Consider the following 19,365-nt stretch of genomic DNA (forward strand, 5'->3'; position numbering starts at 1 on the left):
TGGGGGGGGGGGCTGAGGGCAGAGTGGGTTTGGATTGAAGTGGCAGGTCACTAGAAGCTCGACACACGGACTGGGCTATTTGGACGCGAGCAAGCACAGACCGGTGTTGAAGGAAAAGGAAAATCAGCGGTTAATGAGATTCCCCCTGACTTGTGTTGCCAGCCGAGGCCGGACGTCGGGAGTGGAGACCAAGGCAAGAAAGCACCGCTGGTGACACGCTGGAGGGAGAAGGTCTTTGCTCTGATGGTGCAGCTGAAGTCCCAGGAGATCAGTCACACCAACGATCTCAATCACATCCACGTCAAGGTAGGTACTGGGCGTGATGCCTCTCTCCTGTCTCGTTTGCAAAAGACTTGTTGACTCAAAACAAGCCAGAATAGACAATAGGTGCAGGAGGAGGCCATTCGGTCCTTCGAGCCAGCACCACCATTCAATGATCACGGCTGATCATTCTCAATCAGTACCCCGTTCCTGCCTTCTCCCCATACCCCCTGACTCCGCTATCCTTAAGAGCTCTATCCAGCTCTCTCTTGAATGCATTCAGAGAATTGGCCTCCACTGCCTTCTGAGGCAGAGAATTCCACAGATTCACAACTCTCTGACTGAAAAGGTTTTTCCTCATCTCAGTTCTAAATGGCCTACCCCTTATTCTTAAACTGTGGCACCTTGTTCTGGACTTCCCCCAACATTGGGAACATGTTTCCTGCCTCTAACGTGTCCAACCCCTTAATAATCTTATACATTTCGATAAGATCCCCTCTCATCCTTCTAAATTCCAGTGTATACAAGCCTAGTCGCTCGAGTCTTTAAAAATGTGACAGTCCCGCCATTCCGGGAATTAACCTGGTGAACCTACGCTGCACGCTCTCAATAGCGAGGAGAGGGCAGGAACGGGGCACTGGTTGTGGATGATCAGCCGTGATCACGGTGAATGGCGGTGCTGGCTCGAAGGGCCGAATGGCCTCCTCCTGCACCTATTTGGCTGTTGTCTATCTGTGCTCAGCAGCGCGTTTAGTTGTGAAACGTGTACACAGCTCGGACTTGCACCAATGCAGATGGCGGACGTGGAGGAGGGGCTCGTCGTGAAAGGTCGGGAGCTCGCAGTGCTGCTCCACAGCTTCAACGACAGGACAGCGGAGATGGACCTGGAGCGAGTGAAAAACCAGGTGAGCAGGAGGAGGAGAAGGAGGAGGAGAGAGAGAGAGAGAGAGAGCATGTGCGCGGAAGCCGCATAATGGTGCCCGCGGTGGAATTCTCTGCCTCAGAAGGCAGTGGAGGCCAATTCTCTGGATGCATTCAAGAGAGAGCTAGATAGAGCTCTTAAGGATAGCGGAGTCAGGGGGTATGGGGAGAAGGCAGGAACGGGGTACTGATTGAGGATGATCAGCCATGATCACACTGAATGGCGGTGCTGGCTCGAAGGGCTGAATGGCCTCCTCCTGCACCTAATGTCTATTGTCTATTGCCGCACAGCGCCAGAGACCCAGGTTCGACCCAGACCACAGGTGCGAAGGTATCACAAAATGCTGGAGTAACGCAGCGGGCCAGGCAGCGTCTCTGGAGAGAAGGAATGGGTGACGTTTCGGGTCCAGACCCTTCTTCAGACTGATGTCTGATGACGTTGGCGTGGACATGGTGGGCATGTTTCCAATCTTTCCTCATATGACAGTCCCGCCATCCCGGGGATTAACCTCGTGAACCTACGCTGCACTGCCTCAATAGCAAGGATGTCCTTCCTCAAATTAGGAGACCAAAACTGCACACAATACTCCAGATGTGGTCTCACCAGGGCCCTGCAGAAGAACCTCTATCTCCAAACATTGAGGATTTAAGTACAGGAGTAAAGATGTCCTTCTGCAATTGTACATGGCCCTGGTGAGACCACATCTGGAGTATGGTGTGCAGTTTTGGTCTCCTAATTTGAGGTAGGACATCCTTACTATTGAGGCAGTGCAGCGTAGGTTCACCAGATTAATCCCCGGGATGGCGGGACTGTCATATGAGGAAAGATTGGAAAGACTGGACTTGTATTCACTGGAGTTTAGAAGGATGAGAGGGGATCTTACAGAGACGTATAAAATTATAAAAGAACTGGACAAGCTAGATGCAGTAAAAATGTTTCCAATGTTGGGGGAGACCAGAACCAGGGGCCTCAGTTTAAGAATAAAGGGGAGGCCATTTAAAACTGAGATGAGAAAAAACTTTTTCACCCAGAGAGTTGTGAATTTGTGGAATTCTCCGCCACAGAAGGCAGTGGAGGCCAATTCACTGGATGAATTTAAAAGAGAGTTAGATAGAGCTCTAGGGGCTAGCGGAATCAAGGGATATGGGGAGAAGGCAGGCACGGGTTACTGATTGTGGATGATCGGCCGTGATCACAATGAATGGCGGTGCTGGCTCAAAGGGCCGAATGGCCTCCTCCTGCACCAATTTCTATGTTTCTAACATGCACAGGTAAAATATATGTGTGCGTACTTTATACCTGGATGAGTTTCCATGCTGTGTGACTCCATCCCTTTAGCCTTCCAAACACTTGTTATACCTGCATGCAACGGTCTTGTATTTCATGGTCTTGTATTTCATGTACAGAAAAGATAGATACAAAATGCTGGAGTAACTCAGCGGGTCAGACGGCATCTCTGGAGAGAAGGAATGGGTGACGTTTCGGGTCGAGGCCCTTCTCCAGACTGTCTTCGCAGAGCCCAAGTGCAGGAGGAATTGCAGAGGGGGGAGCAGTGAGAGAAGATGTTGCAAGACCCCTATCAGAGAGAGGAGGAGGAGGACTTCATCGAAGTCGGCATACCTTGAGGAGATTTAGATTTAGAGATACAGCGCGGAAACAGGCCGTTCGGCCCACCGAGTCCGCGCCGCCCAGCGATCCCCGCATATTAACTATCCTACACACACTAGGGACAATTTTTACATTTACCCAGTCAATTAACCTACATACCTGTACGTGTTTGGAGTGTGGGAGGAAACCGAAGACCTCGGAGAAAACCCACGCAGGTCACGGGGAGAACGTACAAACTCCCTACAGACGGCGCCCATAGTCAGGATCGAACCTGAGTCTCCGGCGTTGCATTCGCTGTAAGGCGGCAACTCTACCGCTGCGCCACCGTGCCGCCCTTAACGGCAGAGGATGCAAAATACGGAGCAGATTCTTGTTTAGACCGAAGATGAACATAAAATGCTGGAGTAGCTCAGCGGGTCAGGCACCATCTCTGGAGAAAAGGAATAGGTGACGTTTCGGGTTGGGACCCATCTTCAGACTTGTACAGGGAGCCCAGTTCTCTTTACGTTGTAAATGGTCTCACCACATTTCAAATAATTCCTCTTTCCTTTTTTATCTTCTCTCTCTCTCTCTCTCTCTCTCTCTCTCTCTCTCTCTCTCTCTCTCGTTGCTTCTCACGGCCCTGCTCTCACACAGGTCATTGTCTGTTTACGTTTGCAGTCTCTTGGGGATAACCTGGCTGTTACTCAGAAGACCGTGGTTCGGCTTCAGGAGAAAGCAGACCAAGCTGACAGTGCTGTGCGCCAACTCCAAGAGCTAATGCGCAGGTAGGCGGAGCGATCGGCGGCACGTTGGCGCAGCGGCAGAGTTGCTGCCCGACAGCGCCGGACACCCGGGTTCGATCTTGACCGCAGGCGCTGCCCGTGCGGAGTTTGTACGTTCTCCCCGTGACCGCGTGGGTTTTCTCCAGGTGCCCCAGTTTCCACCCACACTCCAAAGACGTACAGGTTTGTCGGTTAATCGGCTTGGTATAAATGTAAAAAATTGTCCGCAGCGTGCGTAGGATAGTGTTAATTGTCCCCAGTGTGTGTCGGATAGTGTTAATTGTCCCCAGCACGTGTAGGAACGCTGAACAGCCTGTTTCGGGGAAACTACATGGTTGCAAACTGAACGAAACAAATCCTTTAAACTTTGCCCCCATTCCAAAGATGTGCCAATTTTTAGGTTGATTGGCTTCTGTAAATCAGAATCAGAATAACCTTTATTGTCATCCAAAAAAACAAGTCTTTTGGACGGGATTTCGTCACCCGCAGTTCAACAATACGAGCAATAAAAAGAAGCAATAACACACACAATCACAAACCAACACAAAAAAAAAAAAGAAACATCCATCACAGTGAGTCTCCTCCAGTCACCTCCTCACTGTGATGGAAGGCCAGAATGTCTTTTCTCTTCCCCTGCCGTCTTCTCCCGCGGTCAGGCTGTTGAAGTTGCCACGTTCCAGGCCGCGCCGGACGGTGGAAGGTCCGCAGCGGGCCGACCCAAGCCCCGCGGTCCGGGGGCGGACGAAGACGCTGCTGTTGCACGTCGGGGCGGTCGTGGCTCCCGACATTGAAGCCCCCGCCGGGCAGAGAAAAATCCCGCGGCCCTAGTGAGTCGGATAGAACTAGTGCACAGGTGATCGATGGTCAGCGTGGACTCAGTGGGCTGAAGGGCCTTTTTCCACACTGTATCTAGATTTAAAAAACACCATTGGTTGCCACGTGGGGCATAGCGCAACCTACTGTTTACTTCACTGGCCAAATATGACCTCCAAGCAGAAGGCACCCGAACACGCTTGACACAGTTGATAGATACAAAATGCTGGAGTAACTCAGCGGGACAGGCAGCATCTCGAGAGAGAAGGAATGGGTGATGCTTCGGGTTGAAACGCTAAAATTTAATCTATCTCTGTATGCTTTGTTAGACAATAGACAATAGGTGCAGGAGTAGGCCATTCGGCCCTTCGAGCCACACCGCCATTCAATGTGATCATGGCTGATCATTTTCAATCAGTACCCCATTCCTGCCTTCTCCCCATACCCCCTGACTCCGCTATCCTTAAGAGCTCTGTCTAGCTCTCTCTACAACGCATTCAGAGAATTGGCCTCCACTGCCTTCTGAGGCAGAGAATTCCACAGATTTACAACTCTCTGACTGACTAAATGGCCTACCCCTTATTCTTAAACTGTGGGCCCTGGTTCTGGACTCCCCCAACATTGGGAACATGTTTCCTGCCTCTAACGTGTCCAACCCCTTAATAATCTTATATGTTTCGCTAAGATCCCCTCTCATCCTTCTAAATTCTAGTGTATACAAGCCTAGTCGCTCTAGTCTTTCAACATACGACAGTCCAGCCATTCGGGGTTTAACCTAGTAAACCTACGCTGCACGCCCTTAATAGCAAGAATATAATTTCCTCAAATTTGTAGACCAAAACTGCACACAGTACTCCAGGTGCGGTCTCATTTGGGCCCTGTACAACTGCAGAAGGACCTCTTTGCTCCTATACTCAACTCCTTCTCCCCGCTAACAATGATCATTTTCCTTGATCTGCATCGCCTTTGATGTCTTATTTTCACACCCTATCCTTCCATATCTCTGTGTCACTCAAGTCAAGTCAAGTCAAGTTTATTTGTCACATACACATACACGATGTGCAGTGAAATGAAAGTGGCAATGCCTGCGGATTGTGCACAAAAAAGAATTACAGTTACAGCATATAAATAAAGTTAATAATTTACTGTAGTGTAGACAAAAATTTAGTCTCTGGAGTTATAAAAGTTGACAGTCCTGATGGCCTGTGGGAAGAAACTCCGTCTCATCCTCTCCGTTTTCACAGCGTGACAGCGGAGGCGTTTGCCTGACCGTAGCATCTGGAACAGTCCGTTACTGGGGTGGCAGGGGTCCCTCATGATCTTGCTTGCTCTGGATCTGCACCTCCTGATGTATAGGTCCTGCAGGGGGCGAGTGTAGTTCCCATGGTGCGTACTGCCGAACGCACTACTCTCTGCAGGGCCATCCTGTCCTGGGCAGAGCTGTTCCCAAACCAGACTGTCTCTCCCCTTACTCTCAGTCCGAAGAAGGGTCTCGACCAGAAACGTCACCCATTCCTTCTCGTCAGAGATGCTGCCTGACCCGCTGAGTTGCTCCAGCATTTTGTGTCTTATCTTTGGTGTACACCAGCATCTGCAGCTCCTTCCACCAAATCAGATCCTCAGGAACAGCTTCTTCCCAACAACCATCAGGCTGTTGAACCCTACGAGCTCCAACTAAACTCCAAACTACGAGCTGTGGAAGCAGGGATCTGTAGATGCTGCTTTACACAAAAGGACACAGAGAGCTGGAGTAACTCAGCAGGTCAGGCAGCCTCATTGACCAAGTCTTTCTTTCCCACTTCTGTAACCATCAGTTTCTACCAGACGTTCTTGGAGCAGGAGGCAGGACTGAAGAAGGCCTTGTGTCAGCTGGTGAACCTGAGTCAGAGGGTGACCTTCGCCAACAAACGGATCGATACCATTCACGGTGGGCGGCCTTCAACGGTCGCTTGGGGAAGTTGTTGCCTTGGGAAGGGAAGGAAGAACGGAGGAAGACCCGGCGTGGGGAACCATTAACCTCCCTCCCCGTGAGGGTGGGGCGGTCACGGTGGCGCAGCGGTAGAGTTGCTGCCTTACAGCACCGGAGACCCGGGTTTGATCCCGACCACGGGTGCTGTCCGTACGGAGTTTGTACGTTCTCCCCGTGACCTGCGCGGGTTTTCTCCGAGATCTCCGGTTTCCTCCCACACTCCAAAGACGTGCGGGTTTGTAGGTTAGTTGGCTTGGGGGCTAAATGTGAAATTGTCCCTGGTGTGTGTAGGATAATGGTAATGAGCGGGGATCGCTGGTCAGCGCGGACTTGACGGGCCGAAGGGCCTGTTTCCGTACTGTATCTCTCTCCAAAGTAAAGACGGAGATTGGGTAAACAGTTGAAAGTGTTGCCCTTGCCAGGAGGTGTTGGCACTGCATCGCGGGCACCATTGTAATGGCCTCTGTCTTGCTTTGCCCAGGGTTATGGGCTCGGAAGGAGGCCCTCGCACGCCTTCAGCTGCAGGAGAAAAGCAGAGAGACGGGGCCGGACGTCGGCAGGTTGGTACCATGCCCGGGCTACTGTGGCCTTCCGCCCATCTTGCCAGCCAAGGTGCTCCGATTCAGCTAGTCCCATTTGCTCGCCCAGCTACCGCACGGTGGCGCAGCAACGGCGGGCACGGGCTCCCTCCCCACTTCTACACTCGGAGCCCACGGCCGCGATTGGATCGGGGACTCGGGAGCTGTGCGGGAGGGAAGCAGCACAAACAACGGCACGACTCTGCGTCCAACCGCTCCTCCATTCCCTGCGGTCCGTCAGGGCGGTCACGGTGGCGCAGCGGTAGAGTTGCTGCCTCGCAGCGCCGGAGACCCAGGTTCGATCCCGACTACGGGCGCTGTCTGTGCGGAGTTTGTACGTTCTCCCCGCGACCCGCGTGGGTTTTCGCCGAGATCTTCGGTTTCCTCCCACACTCCCAAAGACGTGCAGGTTAATTGGCTTGCTCTCAGTATAAATTGTCCCTCGTGTGTAGGATCAGGTTCGATCCTGACTACGGGTGCTGCACTGTAAGGAGTTTGTACGTTCTCCCCGTGACCTGCGTGGGTTTTCTCCGAGATCTTCGGTTTCCTCCCACACTCCAAAGACGTACAGGTATGTAGGTTAATTGGCTGGGTAAATGTTTAAAAAAAATTGTCCCTAGTGGGTGTAGGATAGTGTTAATGTACGGGGATCGCTGGGCGGCACGGACTTGGAGGGCCGAAAAGGCCTGTTTCCGGCTGTATATATATGATATGATATGATATGATATGATATGATAGTGTGAGTGTGCGGGGATCGCTGGTCATAGAAAATTAGAAAATAGGTGCAGGAGGAGGCCATTCGGCCCTTCAAGCCAGCACCGCCATTCATTGTGATCGTGGCTGATCATCCACAATCAGTAACCCGTGCCTGCCTTCTCCCCATATCCCTTGATTCCACTAGCCCCTGGAGCTCTATCTAACTCTCTCTTAAATGCATCCGGTGAATTGGCCTCCGCTGCCCTCTGTGGCAGAGAATTCCACAAATTCACAAAAAATTATCTGGGTGTAAAAGTTTTTTCTCGCCTCCGTTTTAAATGGCCTCCCCTTTATTTTTAGATTGTTTAAAAAAGATTTTTAGATTGAGAGATACAGCGCAGAAACAGGCCCTTCGGCCCACCAGGTCCGCGCCGCCCAGCGATCCCCGCACATTAACACCATCCTACACCCACTAGGGGCAATTTTTACTTTTTTGCCCAGCTAATTAACCTACATACCTGTACGTCTTTGGAGTGCAGGAGGAAACCGAAGATCTCGGAGAAAACCCACGCAGGTCACGGGGAGAACGTACAAACTCCGTACAGACGGCGCCCGTAGTCAGGATCGAACCTGAGTCTCCGGCGCTGCATTCGCTGTAAGGCGGCAACTCTACCGCTGCGCCACCGTGCCGCTTGGTTATTCTTCGAGGTCGGTACGGACTCGGTGGGCCGAAGGGCCCGTTTCGCCGCGTTGCATCTCCAAACTAGACTAAACTAGACTAAAGACTGGGGGGGTTTGCACTGGCCCGTTGGCGGTTCACGTAGATCTTGGGTGGAAGGGCAGTGAGTTCCCGCCTTCACTCGCTCTCCCACTCACTCCCCCCCTCCCACAGGCGCACCTACGGGGAGCTGGAGAAGGAGCTGGAGCTGCTGAACGGGGAGCGGGACCAGCTGGCAGCTGAGCTGAAGCGGAACTCCCAGCTGATCGACAGGAAGGTGACCGAGGCGCGGCTGACATGTGAGTACATCGAGACCGTGGCCCTGCTGCAGGCCGCCTCTTCCACCACCCATCCTTTCACACCAGGCAGTTGGGCCAAACAACACTATTGGACAGGGTGGCGGTCAAACGATGAAAGAATGGGTCGACTGGGCTTGTGAAATTCACTGGAATTTAGAAGGATGAGAGGGGATCTTCTATAAACATATAAAAGGGCCGAATGGACTTTTAATCCCTTCATCCAAGTCATTAATGTATATTGGAAATAGCTGCGGTCCCAGCACCGAGCCTTGCGGTACCCCACTAGTCACTGCCTGCCATTCTGAAAGGGACCCATTTATCCCCACTCTTTGCTTTCTGTCTGCCAACCAATTTTCTTTTTTAATTTTTAATTTTTTAAAGCATATGTACAAATAATAATAAACGACAAACTGGTTATAGAGTTCTTACATAGCTTCAATTTTTAAATTTTTAAATAAAAAATAAAGATGAAAAGAGGCTGGAAAAAAAGACTATAAACTAATAGAGAGCAAAGACAAAAGAGAATTACTAGCATAAAGATTATGGGGATAGATCCGGGAGTTAATGAGTATAGTTGTACATCCAACCCTAAACTCAAGTTTTACTTTAGTTTTAAATTTTAATTTTGTGACAAACCCATTTACTTTTTTAAAAATTCAATAAATGGAGACCATATTTTAAAAAATAGATCTGGTTTGTCAATTAAGGCAAACCTTATTTTTCCCAAATGCAAGGTCTCGGTCATTTCCGTAATCCACATTTTAATTGTGGGGGTTACTGTTTTTTTCCAAAATTTAAGTATTAATTTTTTCGCAGTTATTAAACTGTAGTCAAGAAAGCGTCTCTGACTTAGCGTAAAGTTTGTAATGTGTTCTGATAATCCTAAGATTATTAATTTTGGATCTAAATCCAGTTGGTTATCGATAACTTTAGAAATGATTTTTAAAATATCGGTCCAAAAATTTTGCATATTTGTACAAGTCACAAAAGTGTGAGTTAAATTGGCTTCTTGAAATTGACATTTATCACAAATAGGAGCGATACTTGGGAAGATCCTGTTTAATTTTGTCTTCGAATAATGTAGTCTGTGTAATATTTTAAATTGTATTAATGAGTGTCTAGTGTTTAACGAGCATTGATGTATGTGTTGTAAACTTTCGTCCCATATGTCTTGCGTTATGGGTTGAGCCAATTCGTCCTCCCATGCTCGTCTATATGATTCTGATTGCGGAATGTCGGTATCTAAAAGAGTGTTATAAATATAAGATATTAATTTATTTGTATTGTAGTGACGGTTCAAGCATTCATCAAGAATTCCTGGGCCTCTAAATCTATATTCTTGCGTATGTGATTTTACATAATCTCTGAGTTGTAAATATCTAAAAAAATTATAAGCATGTAATCCATACTTCTGTTGTAATTCCTGAAAAGAGAGAAAAATTCCCTTATGATAGAGGTCTCCCACCATTTTAATTCCATAACTTTTCCATTGAATGAATCCTCTATCTGAGACAGACGGTTTGAAAGAAGGGTTATTTGCAATGGGTAGGAAGAAAGATAAATCACTCAATTTTAAAGTGAGTTTTAATTGTTTCCAAATACGGATAACACTATGTATAATCGGATTTCCTCCATATGTTTTTTTATTCAAAGTTATTGGGGCGAATAAGATCGCACCAATGTCAAATGGTAAGCAATCCTCCTTCTCCAACTTTAACCAATCTGGTTGCCGATCAATGTCGTTCAGCCAGAAGGTTATATTTTTAATATTAACCGTCCAGTAATAAAATAGGAAGTTTGGTAAAGCGAATCCTCCATTAGTTTTAGGCTTGCATAAATGTATTTTATTTATTCTATGGGTCTTATAATCCCAAATAAAATTAGTAATAATTGAATTCATTTTTCTGAATTTTTTTTTAGAATGTGTATCGGAATTGCTTGAAATAAGTATAGTAGCTGTGGGAGGAAGATCATCTTTATAGCATTAATTCGTCTTTTATAATTGAATCCAGCATCTTCCCCACCACTGATGTCAGACTAACTGGTCTATAATTTCCTGTTTTCTCTCTCCCTCCTTTCTTAAAAAGTGGGATAACATTAGCTACCCTCCAATCCACAGGAACTGATCCTGAATCTATAGAACATTGAAAAATGATCACCAATGCGTCGACAATTCTAGAGCCACCTCCTTAAGTACCCTGGGATGCAGACCATCAGGCCCTGGGGATTTATCAGCCTTCAGTCCCATCAGTCTACCCAAAACCATTTCCTGCCTAATGTGAATTTCCTTCAGTTCCTCCATCACCCTAGGATCTCTGGCCACTAGAACATCTGGGAGATTGTTTGTATCCTCCTTAGTGAAGACAGATCCAAAGTACCGGTTCAACTCGTCTGCAATTTCCTTGTTCCCTGTAATAAATTCCCCTGCTTCTGTCTTCAAGGGACCCACATTTGCCTTGACTATTTTTTTCCTCTTCACATACCTAAAGAAGCTTTTACTATCCTCCTTTATATTATTGGCTAGCTTACCTTCGTACCTCATCTTTTCTCCCCGTATTGCCTTTTTAGTTATCTTCTGTTGCTCTTTAAAAGAGTCCCAATCCTCTGTCTTCCCGCTCTTCTTTGCTATGTTATACTTCTTCTCTTTTATTTTTAAGCTGTCCTTGACTTCCCTTTTCAGCCAAGGGTGCCTCTTACTCCCCTTAGAATCTTTCCTCCTCTTTGGGATGAATTGATCCTGCAACTTCTGCATTATTCCCAGGAATACCTGCCATTGATGTTCCACCGTCTTCCCTGCTAGAGACTCCTTCCAGTCAAATCTGGCCAGCTCCTGCCTCATGCCTCTGTAATCCCCTTTGCTAAACTGTAATACTGACACTTCCGATTTTCCCTTCTCCGTCTCAATTTGTAGATTAAGACTTATCATATTATGATCACTGCCTCCTAATGGCTCTTTTACCTTGAGTTCCCTTCTCAAATCAGGTTCATTACATAACACTAAATCCAGAATTGCCTTCTCCCTGGTAGGCTCCAGTACAAGCTGTTCTAAGAATCCATATCGGAGGCATTCCATAAACTCCTTTTCCTGGGGTCCATTTCCAACCTGATTTTCCCAGTCTACCTGCATGTTGAAATCTTCCGTAACCACCGTAGCATTACCTTTGCGACATGCCAATTTTATCTCCTGATTCAACTTGCACCCTATGTCGAGGCTACTGTTTGGGGGTCTATAGATGACTCCCATTAGGGTATTTTTCCCCTTACAGTTCCTCATTTCTATCCATGCTGATTCTACATCTCCTGATTCTATGTCACCCCTTGCAAGGGAATGAATATCATTCCTTACCAACAGAGCGACCGCCCACCTCCTCTGCCCACCTGTCTGTCTTTTCGATAGGTCGTATACCCCTGAATATTCAGTTCCCGGCCCTGGTCCTCTTGAAGCCATGTCTCTGTAATTCCCACAACATCATATTTGCCATTGTCTAAATGAGCCTCAAGCTCATCCACTTTATTTTTTATACTTCGCGAATAACTTCGGTATTCACCTCCCCTCTCACACCATTGGCCCTGACCTTACTCTCTTATCCTATCTAGAACTTTCCTTCCCATTTATTCGAGAGTCCTTTGCAATTTCTCCTTTATTTGCTTCCTCTTTAACTCCATCTCCATATTCCCAATTTGTCAACCCCTCCCCCCCACTACTTAGTTTAAAGCCACGCTTGTAGCACTAGCAAACCTGCCTGCCAGAATGTTGGTCCCCCTGCTGTTAAGGTGCAACCCGTCCCTTTTGTACAGGTCACCCCTACCCCAGAAGAGATCCCAGTGGTCTAGAAATCTAAATCCCTGCTCCCCGCACCAGCCCTTCAGTCATACATTCATATCCCCGATCTTTCTATTCCTGCCCTCACCAGCACGAGGTACCGGTAGCAGTCCAGAGATAACCACCTTCGACGTCCTACTTCTCAGTCTTCTTCCTAACTCTCTAAACTCACGTTGCAGTACCTCCTTCCTCTTCCTCCCGACGTCATTCGTGCCCATGTGCACAACTACTTCCGGTTGATCGCCTTCCCTCGCTAGGATGTTCTGAAGCCGCTCCGTGATGTCTTGAACCGTGGCACCAGGGAGGCAACAGACCATCCTCGAGTCCCGCCTGCCGCCACAGAATCTACTGTCCGTACCTCGGACAATGGAGTCACCCACTACTATGGCTCTTCCCGACTTCGGTCTCCCCGGTCGGGTCTCCTTGCCTGGATTAGAGCCGCCGACGTGTGATTGAGGCAATTATAATTGAGGCGAACACTGGCTGAGTACAACAGATTTATTACCTCGTGGGACCTGACTCTAAAGTTTCTGATCGGACTCCTCCCAGAGCTTCACACACCTGATAGAGCAAGCAAACTTGTTTTACAACTTAGCATATATTCATACAGAGACTGACAACAGTAATGATCAAAAAACGATCACAACTAATACACGTATACATGAGGCGTTACATAGTTACAGAAAAGCAAAGCTAACCTATCAGTAATTGTCACATGGAGTCAAGGAAAAACACCAAACTTCATGATCTCTTGCGATTAATTCGAACAGCCATTTGTTACATCTGACACACAAAGACTGTATCCAACAAGGACTGAGTCAAAGATCAGATTCCTTATCACTTTCTGCTGGGCTCATTCTCAACTACAAATACACCCATCCATCAGTAAACACACAATCCCAAGGAGAGAGTGTGTTATCTTTTTTAAGCACCAGCAGGCAGTGACTAGTGGGGTACCGCAAGGCTCGGTGCTGGGACCACAGCTATTTATAATATACATTAATGACTTGGATGAAGGGATTAAAAGTATCATTAGCAAATTTGCAGATGATACAAAGCTGGGTAATAGTGTGAGCTGTGAGGAAGATGCTATGAGGTTGCAGGGTGGACAGGTTGTGTGAGTGGGCAGATGCAGTTTAATGTGGATAAGTGTGAGGTTATCCACTTTGGTGGGAAGAATAAGAAGGCAAATTATTATCTGAATGGTGTCAAGTTAGGAAAAGGGGACGTACAACGAGATCTGGGTGTCCTCGTGCATCAGCCACTGAAAGGAAGCATGCAGGTGCAGCAGGCAGTGAAGAAAGCCAATGGAATGTTGGCCTTCATAACAAGAGGAGTTGAGTATAGGAGCAAAGAGGTCCTTCTGCAGTTGTACAGGGCCCTAGTGAGACCGCAGCTGGAGTACTGTGTGCAGTTTTGGTCTCCAAATTTGAGGAAGGATATTCTTGCTATTGAGGGCGTGCAGCGTAGGTTATTCCCGGAATGGCGGGACTGTCATATGTTGAAAGACTGGAGCGGCTAGGCTGTATAAGAAAATAACTGCAGATGCTGGTACAAATCGAAGGTATTTATTCACAAAATGCTGGAGTAACTCAGCAGGTCAGGCAGCATCTTAGGAGAGAAGGAATGGGTGACGTTTCGGGTCGAGACCCTTCTTCAGACAGAGCGGCTGGACTTGTATACACTGGAATTTAGAAGGATGAGAGGGGATTTTATCGAAACATATAAGATTATTAAGGGGTTGGACACGTTAGAGGCAGGAAACTTGTTCCCAATGTTGGGGGAGTCCAGAACCAGGGGCCTCGGTTTAAGAATAAGGGGTAGGCCATTTAGAACGGAGATGAGGAAAAACTTTTTCAGTCAGAGAGTTGTGAATCTGTGGAATTCTCTGCCTCAGAAGGCAGTGGAGGCCAATTCTCTGAATGCATTCAAGAGAGAGCTGGATAGAGCTCTTAAAGATAACGGAGTCAGGGGGTATGGGGAGAAGGCAGGAACGGGGTACTGATTGAGAATGATTGAGCCATGATCACATTGAATGGAGGTGCTGGTCGAAGGGCCGAATGGCCTCCTCCTGCACCTATTGTCTATAACATCTTGTACCATCAGAATAAAGACACCGTACAAACTCCAGCACGTAGCTCTGTGCGGTACAGGCATAAGCTGCGGGTCAGGCTGATCTATTGCTTGTTTTACTATTTTATTCGTTCCACCATTTTACTTCTTCTCATCACCATTTAAAGTTCTGAAAGGACACTGGGGACACTTTCTCCGTTCTCTTTCCCCGTTTTTGACTCAGTCGAGGCGGAGGTGAAGGACTGCCTGGCCGTGTCGGGGCGACTGCAGGAGGCGTTGGAGGAGAAGGTGCAGGTGCAGCAGAGGCTGGCCCAGCAGTTGACCGAAGCCCAGCGTGAGGCCGAGGAGGCCCAGGAGATGGCCGAGAGCCTGCGTCAGGAGCTGTGCCGCCAGCAGGGGAAGCACCAAGCGGGTGAGTACCGCCTTCTGGCTGCGCTTCACACCCGCCGCCCTCATCTCTGGACAACCTCTGTGCGTTACGGGAGGGCAGCAGGGTCGAAGATGCCCTGGTTGGGTTTGCTCCTGGGCCTGGCCAAGCTGGCCATCCGCGTGGGTGTTCTCTGCGATCGTAAGAGATAGGAGGAGAATTAGGCCATTCGACCCATCTAGTTTACTCCGCCATTCAATCATGGCTGATCTATCTCTCCCTCCTGCTGTCTCCATTCAATACAATACAATACAATATATCTTTATTGTCATTGTACAGAGGTACAACGAGATTGGGAATGCGCCTCCCATACGATGCAATAAATGAATTAGCTAGTCAGTATTCATTTAAACAGCCCAATGGCGGGACTGTCATACGTTCAAAGACTGGAGGGACTAGGCTTGTATACACTGGAATTTAGAAGGATGAGAGGGGATCTTTTTTAAACGTATAAGATTATTAAGGGTTTTTTTTGTCCTCTTTTTACATGGTTGAATGGAGTAGTCTTTGCCTCTAGTTTGGAAGAAAGACTCTAGTCTTTGCCTTTGTTTGGAGGAAAACAAAGACCTCTTTAGTAGTTTGTGCCACTTGGATGTTTAGTTTCTTTGTCATCAGTCTTACTTAATGTGGGAGTAATTACAACTGTGGGCGCATATAATTCATAAGTTGATAAGTCATAGGAGTGGATTATTAAGGGGTTGGACACGTTAGAGGCAGGAAACATGTTCCCAATGTTGGGGGATTCCAGAACAAGTTTAAGAATAAGGGGTCGGCCATTCAAGAGAGAGCTAGATAGAGCTCTTAAGGATAGCGGAGTCAGGGGGTATGGGGAGAAGGCAGGAACGGGGTACTGATTGTGGATGATCGGCCATGATCACATTGAATGGAGATGCTGGCTCGAAGGGCCGAATGGCCTCCTCCAGCACCTATTGTCTGTTGTCAAACTCTACCGCTGCGCCACAGGTGCTGCGGCCCCTCTGGGTGAAGCTGCTCTGACGTATAGCGTACGTCCTCTGGAGGCATCATGCTCACGGCTGGCGATCCTGCCTCGCATGGCAGCGACACCCGTTCACCCATCAGCCTCCCACTCTCTGACCTTTCCCAGTCATTTACGTGGTGCGGGCAGACAGGGCTGGCGTTCGTTAGCCATCTAAAACAGCCGGTGGACGCGCTCTCTCTCTCTCTCTCACTGTCCCCCCGCAGCGCTGCAGGAGAAGATGGCGGCAGCGGAGAGTCTCATGGCCGAGCAGCTGTCGGAGATGGAGAAGCATCTGAACGAGGCCCGCAGGGAGCATGCCAAGGCTGGTGAGTGGGACCTACCACGAGGGGGGTGGTGAACCTGTGGCGCAACAGCTCCCCCTCCCCCTCCCCCTCCATCAGCCTCCGTCCTCCACCACGGGCCAACGTTCTAGATTCATCTCCCACGTCTTGCTCACATCTTCCTCTTCCCTCCGTGTCTCTGTCCCCTCATCTACCTCTTCCCATCAGCTCCTCCAAAGCCAACCTTTGGGCTTTGGGGATGTGCAAAGATTGTGGAGGGAGGGGAGGGGAGGAGAGGAAGGGGGGTCAGTCTCAGTCTACCCCACGACAGAAGGGGGAGGAGTTGTCCAGTTTTGCTTTCTCACGAATCACGTGTACAAACTCATGAGAGGAATAGATCGGGTAGATGCACAGAACCCTTTACCCAGAGTAGGGGAATTGTGGACCAGAAGACATTGGTTCAAGTTGAAGGGGAAAAGATTGAATAGGAATCCAAGGGGTAACTTTTTCACACAGAGGGTGGTGGGTGTATGGAACAAGCTGCCGGAGGCGGTAGTCGAGGCTGGGACTATCTCATCGTTTGAGAAACTGTCCGACAGGTAAAAGGAGAGGACAGGTTTGGGGGGGGTTTGGGACCAAGAGCAGGCAGGTGGGACTAGTGTAGCTGGGACATTGTTGGCCGGCGTGGGCGAGTCGGGCCTGATTCCGCACTCTCTGACTCTCGTCCAGTTGTGGAACTCCGCCAAGCGGATCGCCAGGCGGCCCGGGACAAGGAGAGGCTGGAATCCAGCGGGAAGCTCCAGGAGGAGCGGTACAAGCGGGAAAGGCAGCGGCTGGGCGAGCAGCTGCAGCAGCTGCAGAGGGACAAGACCCTGCTGGTGGTGAGTGGTGCCCTGGCTCAATGCCTCCTTATTTCCCCACTACGCACTGCACGGAGAAATCCTTGCACCTGCCGCCATTGGCTTCGGTAAAAATGTAAATTGTCCCTCCCACGTAGGATAGGGGCTCGTGTACGGGGATCGCTGGTCGGCGCGGACTGGTAGAATAATCATTATTCTATTTCCCTTTCTTTGTCTCCCCCTCCCGACATCAGTCTGAAAAAGGGTCTCAACCCGAAACGTCACCCATTCCTTCTCTCCTGAGATGCTGCCTGACCCGCTGAGTTACTCCAGCATTTTGTGATACCTTAGATTTGTACCAGCATCTGCAGTTAATCCACATACATAGAATAATCATAATCCCAATCATACTTTATTAGCCAAGTATGTTTTGCAACATACGAGGAATTTGTTTTGCCACGCCGCCATGCAATGTGATCATGGCTGATCATCTAAAATCAGTAACCTGTTCCTGCTTTTTACCCAATATCCCTTGATTCTTTTAGCCCGAAGAGCTAAATCTAACTCTCTCTTGAAAACATCCAGTGAATTGGCCTCCCTTGCCTTCTGTGGCAGAGAATTCCACAGATTCACAACTCTCTGGGTGAAAAAGTTTTTCCTCATCTCAGTCCTATATGGCCTGCCCCTTATTAGAAACATAGAGAATAGGTGCAGGAGGAGGCCATTTGGCCCTTCGAGCCAGCACCGCCATTCAATGTGATCATGGCTGATCATTCTCAATCAGTACCCCGTTCCTGCCTTCTCCCCATATCCCTTGATTCCACTAGCCCCTAGCCAATCTAACTCTATAGAAACTGTGACCCTACGTCACCTACCCATGTTCTCCACAGATGCTACCTGACCGGCTGAGTTACTCCAGCACTCTGTGAAACGTCACCTGTCCATGTTCTCCAGAGATGCTGCCTGACCCGCTGAGTTACTCCAGCACTCTGTGAAACGTCACCTGTCCATGTTCTCCAGAGATGCTGCCTGACCCGCTGAGTTGCTCCAGCACTGTATGTCCTCTGGGGATAATCAGCAACCTCACTGCGGAGCGCCTCCCGTGTTGCGGAGCTATGAAGCGGCTTCATTCCCTGGGGAAACGTGACCGGGGACTTTGTGATTTTCTCGTCCGGCAGGCGACACTGAGACAGGAAGGGCTGCTCGACCAGTTCAAGCGAAATCGGGCTGCAGCTGTACACACCTCCGCTGCCCTATCTGGTCAACCGGAGCTACCTAGGCCCCAACCGCCACCACAGGCATTGAGACCCAGAGCCAGGGACTCCAGCAAAGGTAACGGGGGGCATTCAGAATAGCCTTTAATGTCATCCAAAAAAACAAGTGTTTTGGACGAAATTCCGTCACCCACAGTCCAACAATAAGAGCAATAAAAATAAGCAATAACTCACACACAATAACAAACCAACACAAAACAAAAAGAAACATCCATCACAGTGAGTCTCCTCCAGTCACCTCCTCACTGTGATGGAAGGCCAGAATGCATTTTCTCTTCCCCTGCCGTCTTCTCCCGCGGTCAGGCTGTTGAAGTTGCCACGTTCCAGGCCACGGCGGACGGTGAATGGTCCGCGGCGGGCCGACCCAAGCCGCGCAATCCGGGGCGGGCGAAGACGCTGCCTCTGCACGTCAGGGCTCCCGACATTGAAGCCCCCGCCGGGCAGAGAAAATCCCGCGGCCTATTTTAGGCCGCGCCAGACGGTGAAAGGTCTGCAGCGGGCCGACCCAAGCCCTCGCGGAGCGGGCAAAGACGCTGCCGGAGCTCCCGATGTCGGCCCCCACCTAGGGGCTGCGAGCTTCCGATATTTACGCGGCCGAATCCTCCGGGGCCTCCGAAGGCGAGTCGCAGCCGCTCCCGCAGCGCCACCACAGCCTCCGAAGGCAGCTAGCTCCGCAGATGGTAAGTACAGTCCGGTCCGCGGGCTCTGCGAACCAGAGCCCAGGTGGTCCCAGGTGGAGGCCGCCAGCTCCAGGTGTTTGGCCGATGGTCGGCCGCAGCAGGAACAGAGACACCACCATGAAAAAAGTCGGGTCTCCGTTCTGAAGAGACAATTTTACAGTTCCCCCCCCCAACATAGCACACAACCACAAAAAACACGACATCACATCTAAACACAATTAAGACAAAAAAACAATAAAAAACACAAAAGACAAACGGACTGCAAGTAAGCCGCAGCTGCTGCGCAGTGCCGCCATTTTGCATTCAGAGTTTCCAGATAACATTCAGAGCCGCCATTCAGAGTTTCCAGATAACAATAGCA

At 49.2% G+C, this 19,365-nt stretch overlaps 1 protein-coding gene across 6 annotated transcripts in view; it reads left to right on the plus strand.

The window, feature by feature from the left end:
* The window catches only part of cchcr1 (coiled-coil alpha-helical rod protein 1), a 39,712-nt gene that overhangs the window by 17,108 nt on the left and 3,239 nt on the right, over nt 1-19,365 (plus strand). Inside the window, exons 7-16 of one of the 6 annotated variants that reach the window (XM_078416261.1) lie at nt 163-306; nt 1,035-1,166; nt 3,452-3,558; nt 6,183-6,295; nt 6,819-6,897; nt 8,504-8,628; nt 14,748-14,936; nt 16,155-16,256; nt 16,941-17,092; nt 18,229-18,382. In XM_078416261.1, the coding sequence (XP_078272387.1) occupies nt 163-306; nt 1,035-1,166; nt 3,452-3,558; nt 6,183-6,295; nt 6,819-6,897; nt 8,504-8,628; nt 14,748-14,936; nt 16,155-16,256; nt 16,941-17,092; nt 18,229-18,382 (1,297 nt within the window). The remainder of the gene's footprint in view (nt 1-162; nt 307-1,034; nt 1,167-3,451; nt 3,559-6,182; nt 6,296-6,818; nt 6,898-8,503; nt 8,629-14,747; nt 14,937-16,154; nt 16,257-16,940; nt 17,093-18,228; nt 18,383-19,365) is intronic. The other 5 variants (XM_078416262.1, XM_078416264.1, XM_078416259.1 and 2 more) reach the window with 5 other exon arrangements.

This window comes from Rhinoraja longicauda, chromosome 19 (assembly GCF_053455715.1).
Source record: "Rhinoraja longicauda isolate Sanriku21f chromosome 19, sRhiLon1.1, whole genome shotgun sequence".
NCBI classification, from domain to species: Eukaryota; Metazoa; Chordata; class Chondrichthyes; order Rajiformes; family Arhynchobatidae; genus Rhinoraja; species Rhinoraja longicauda.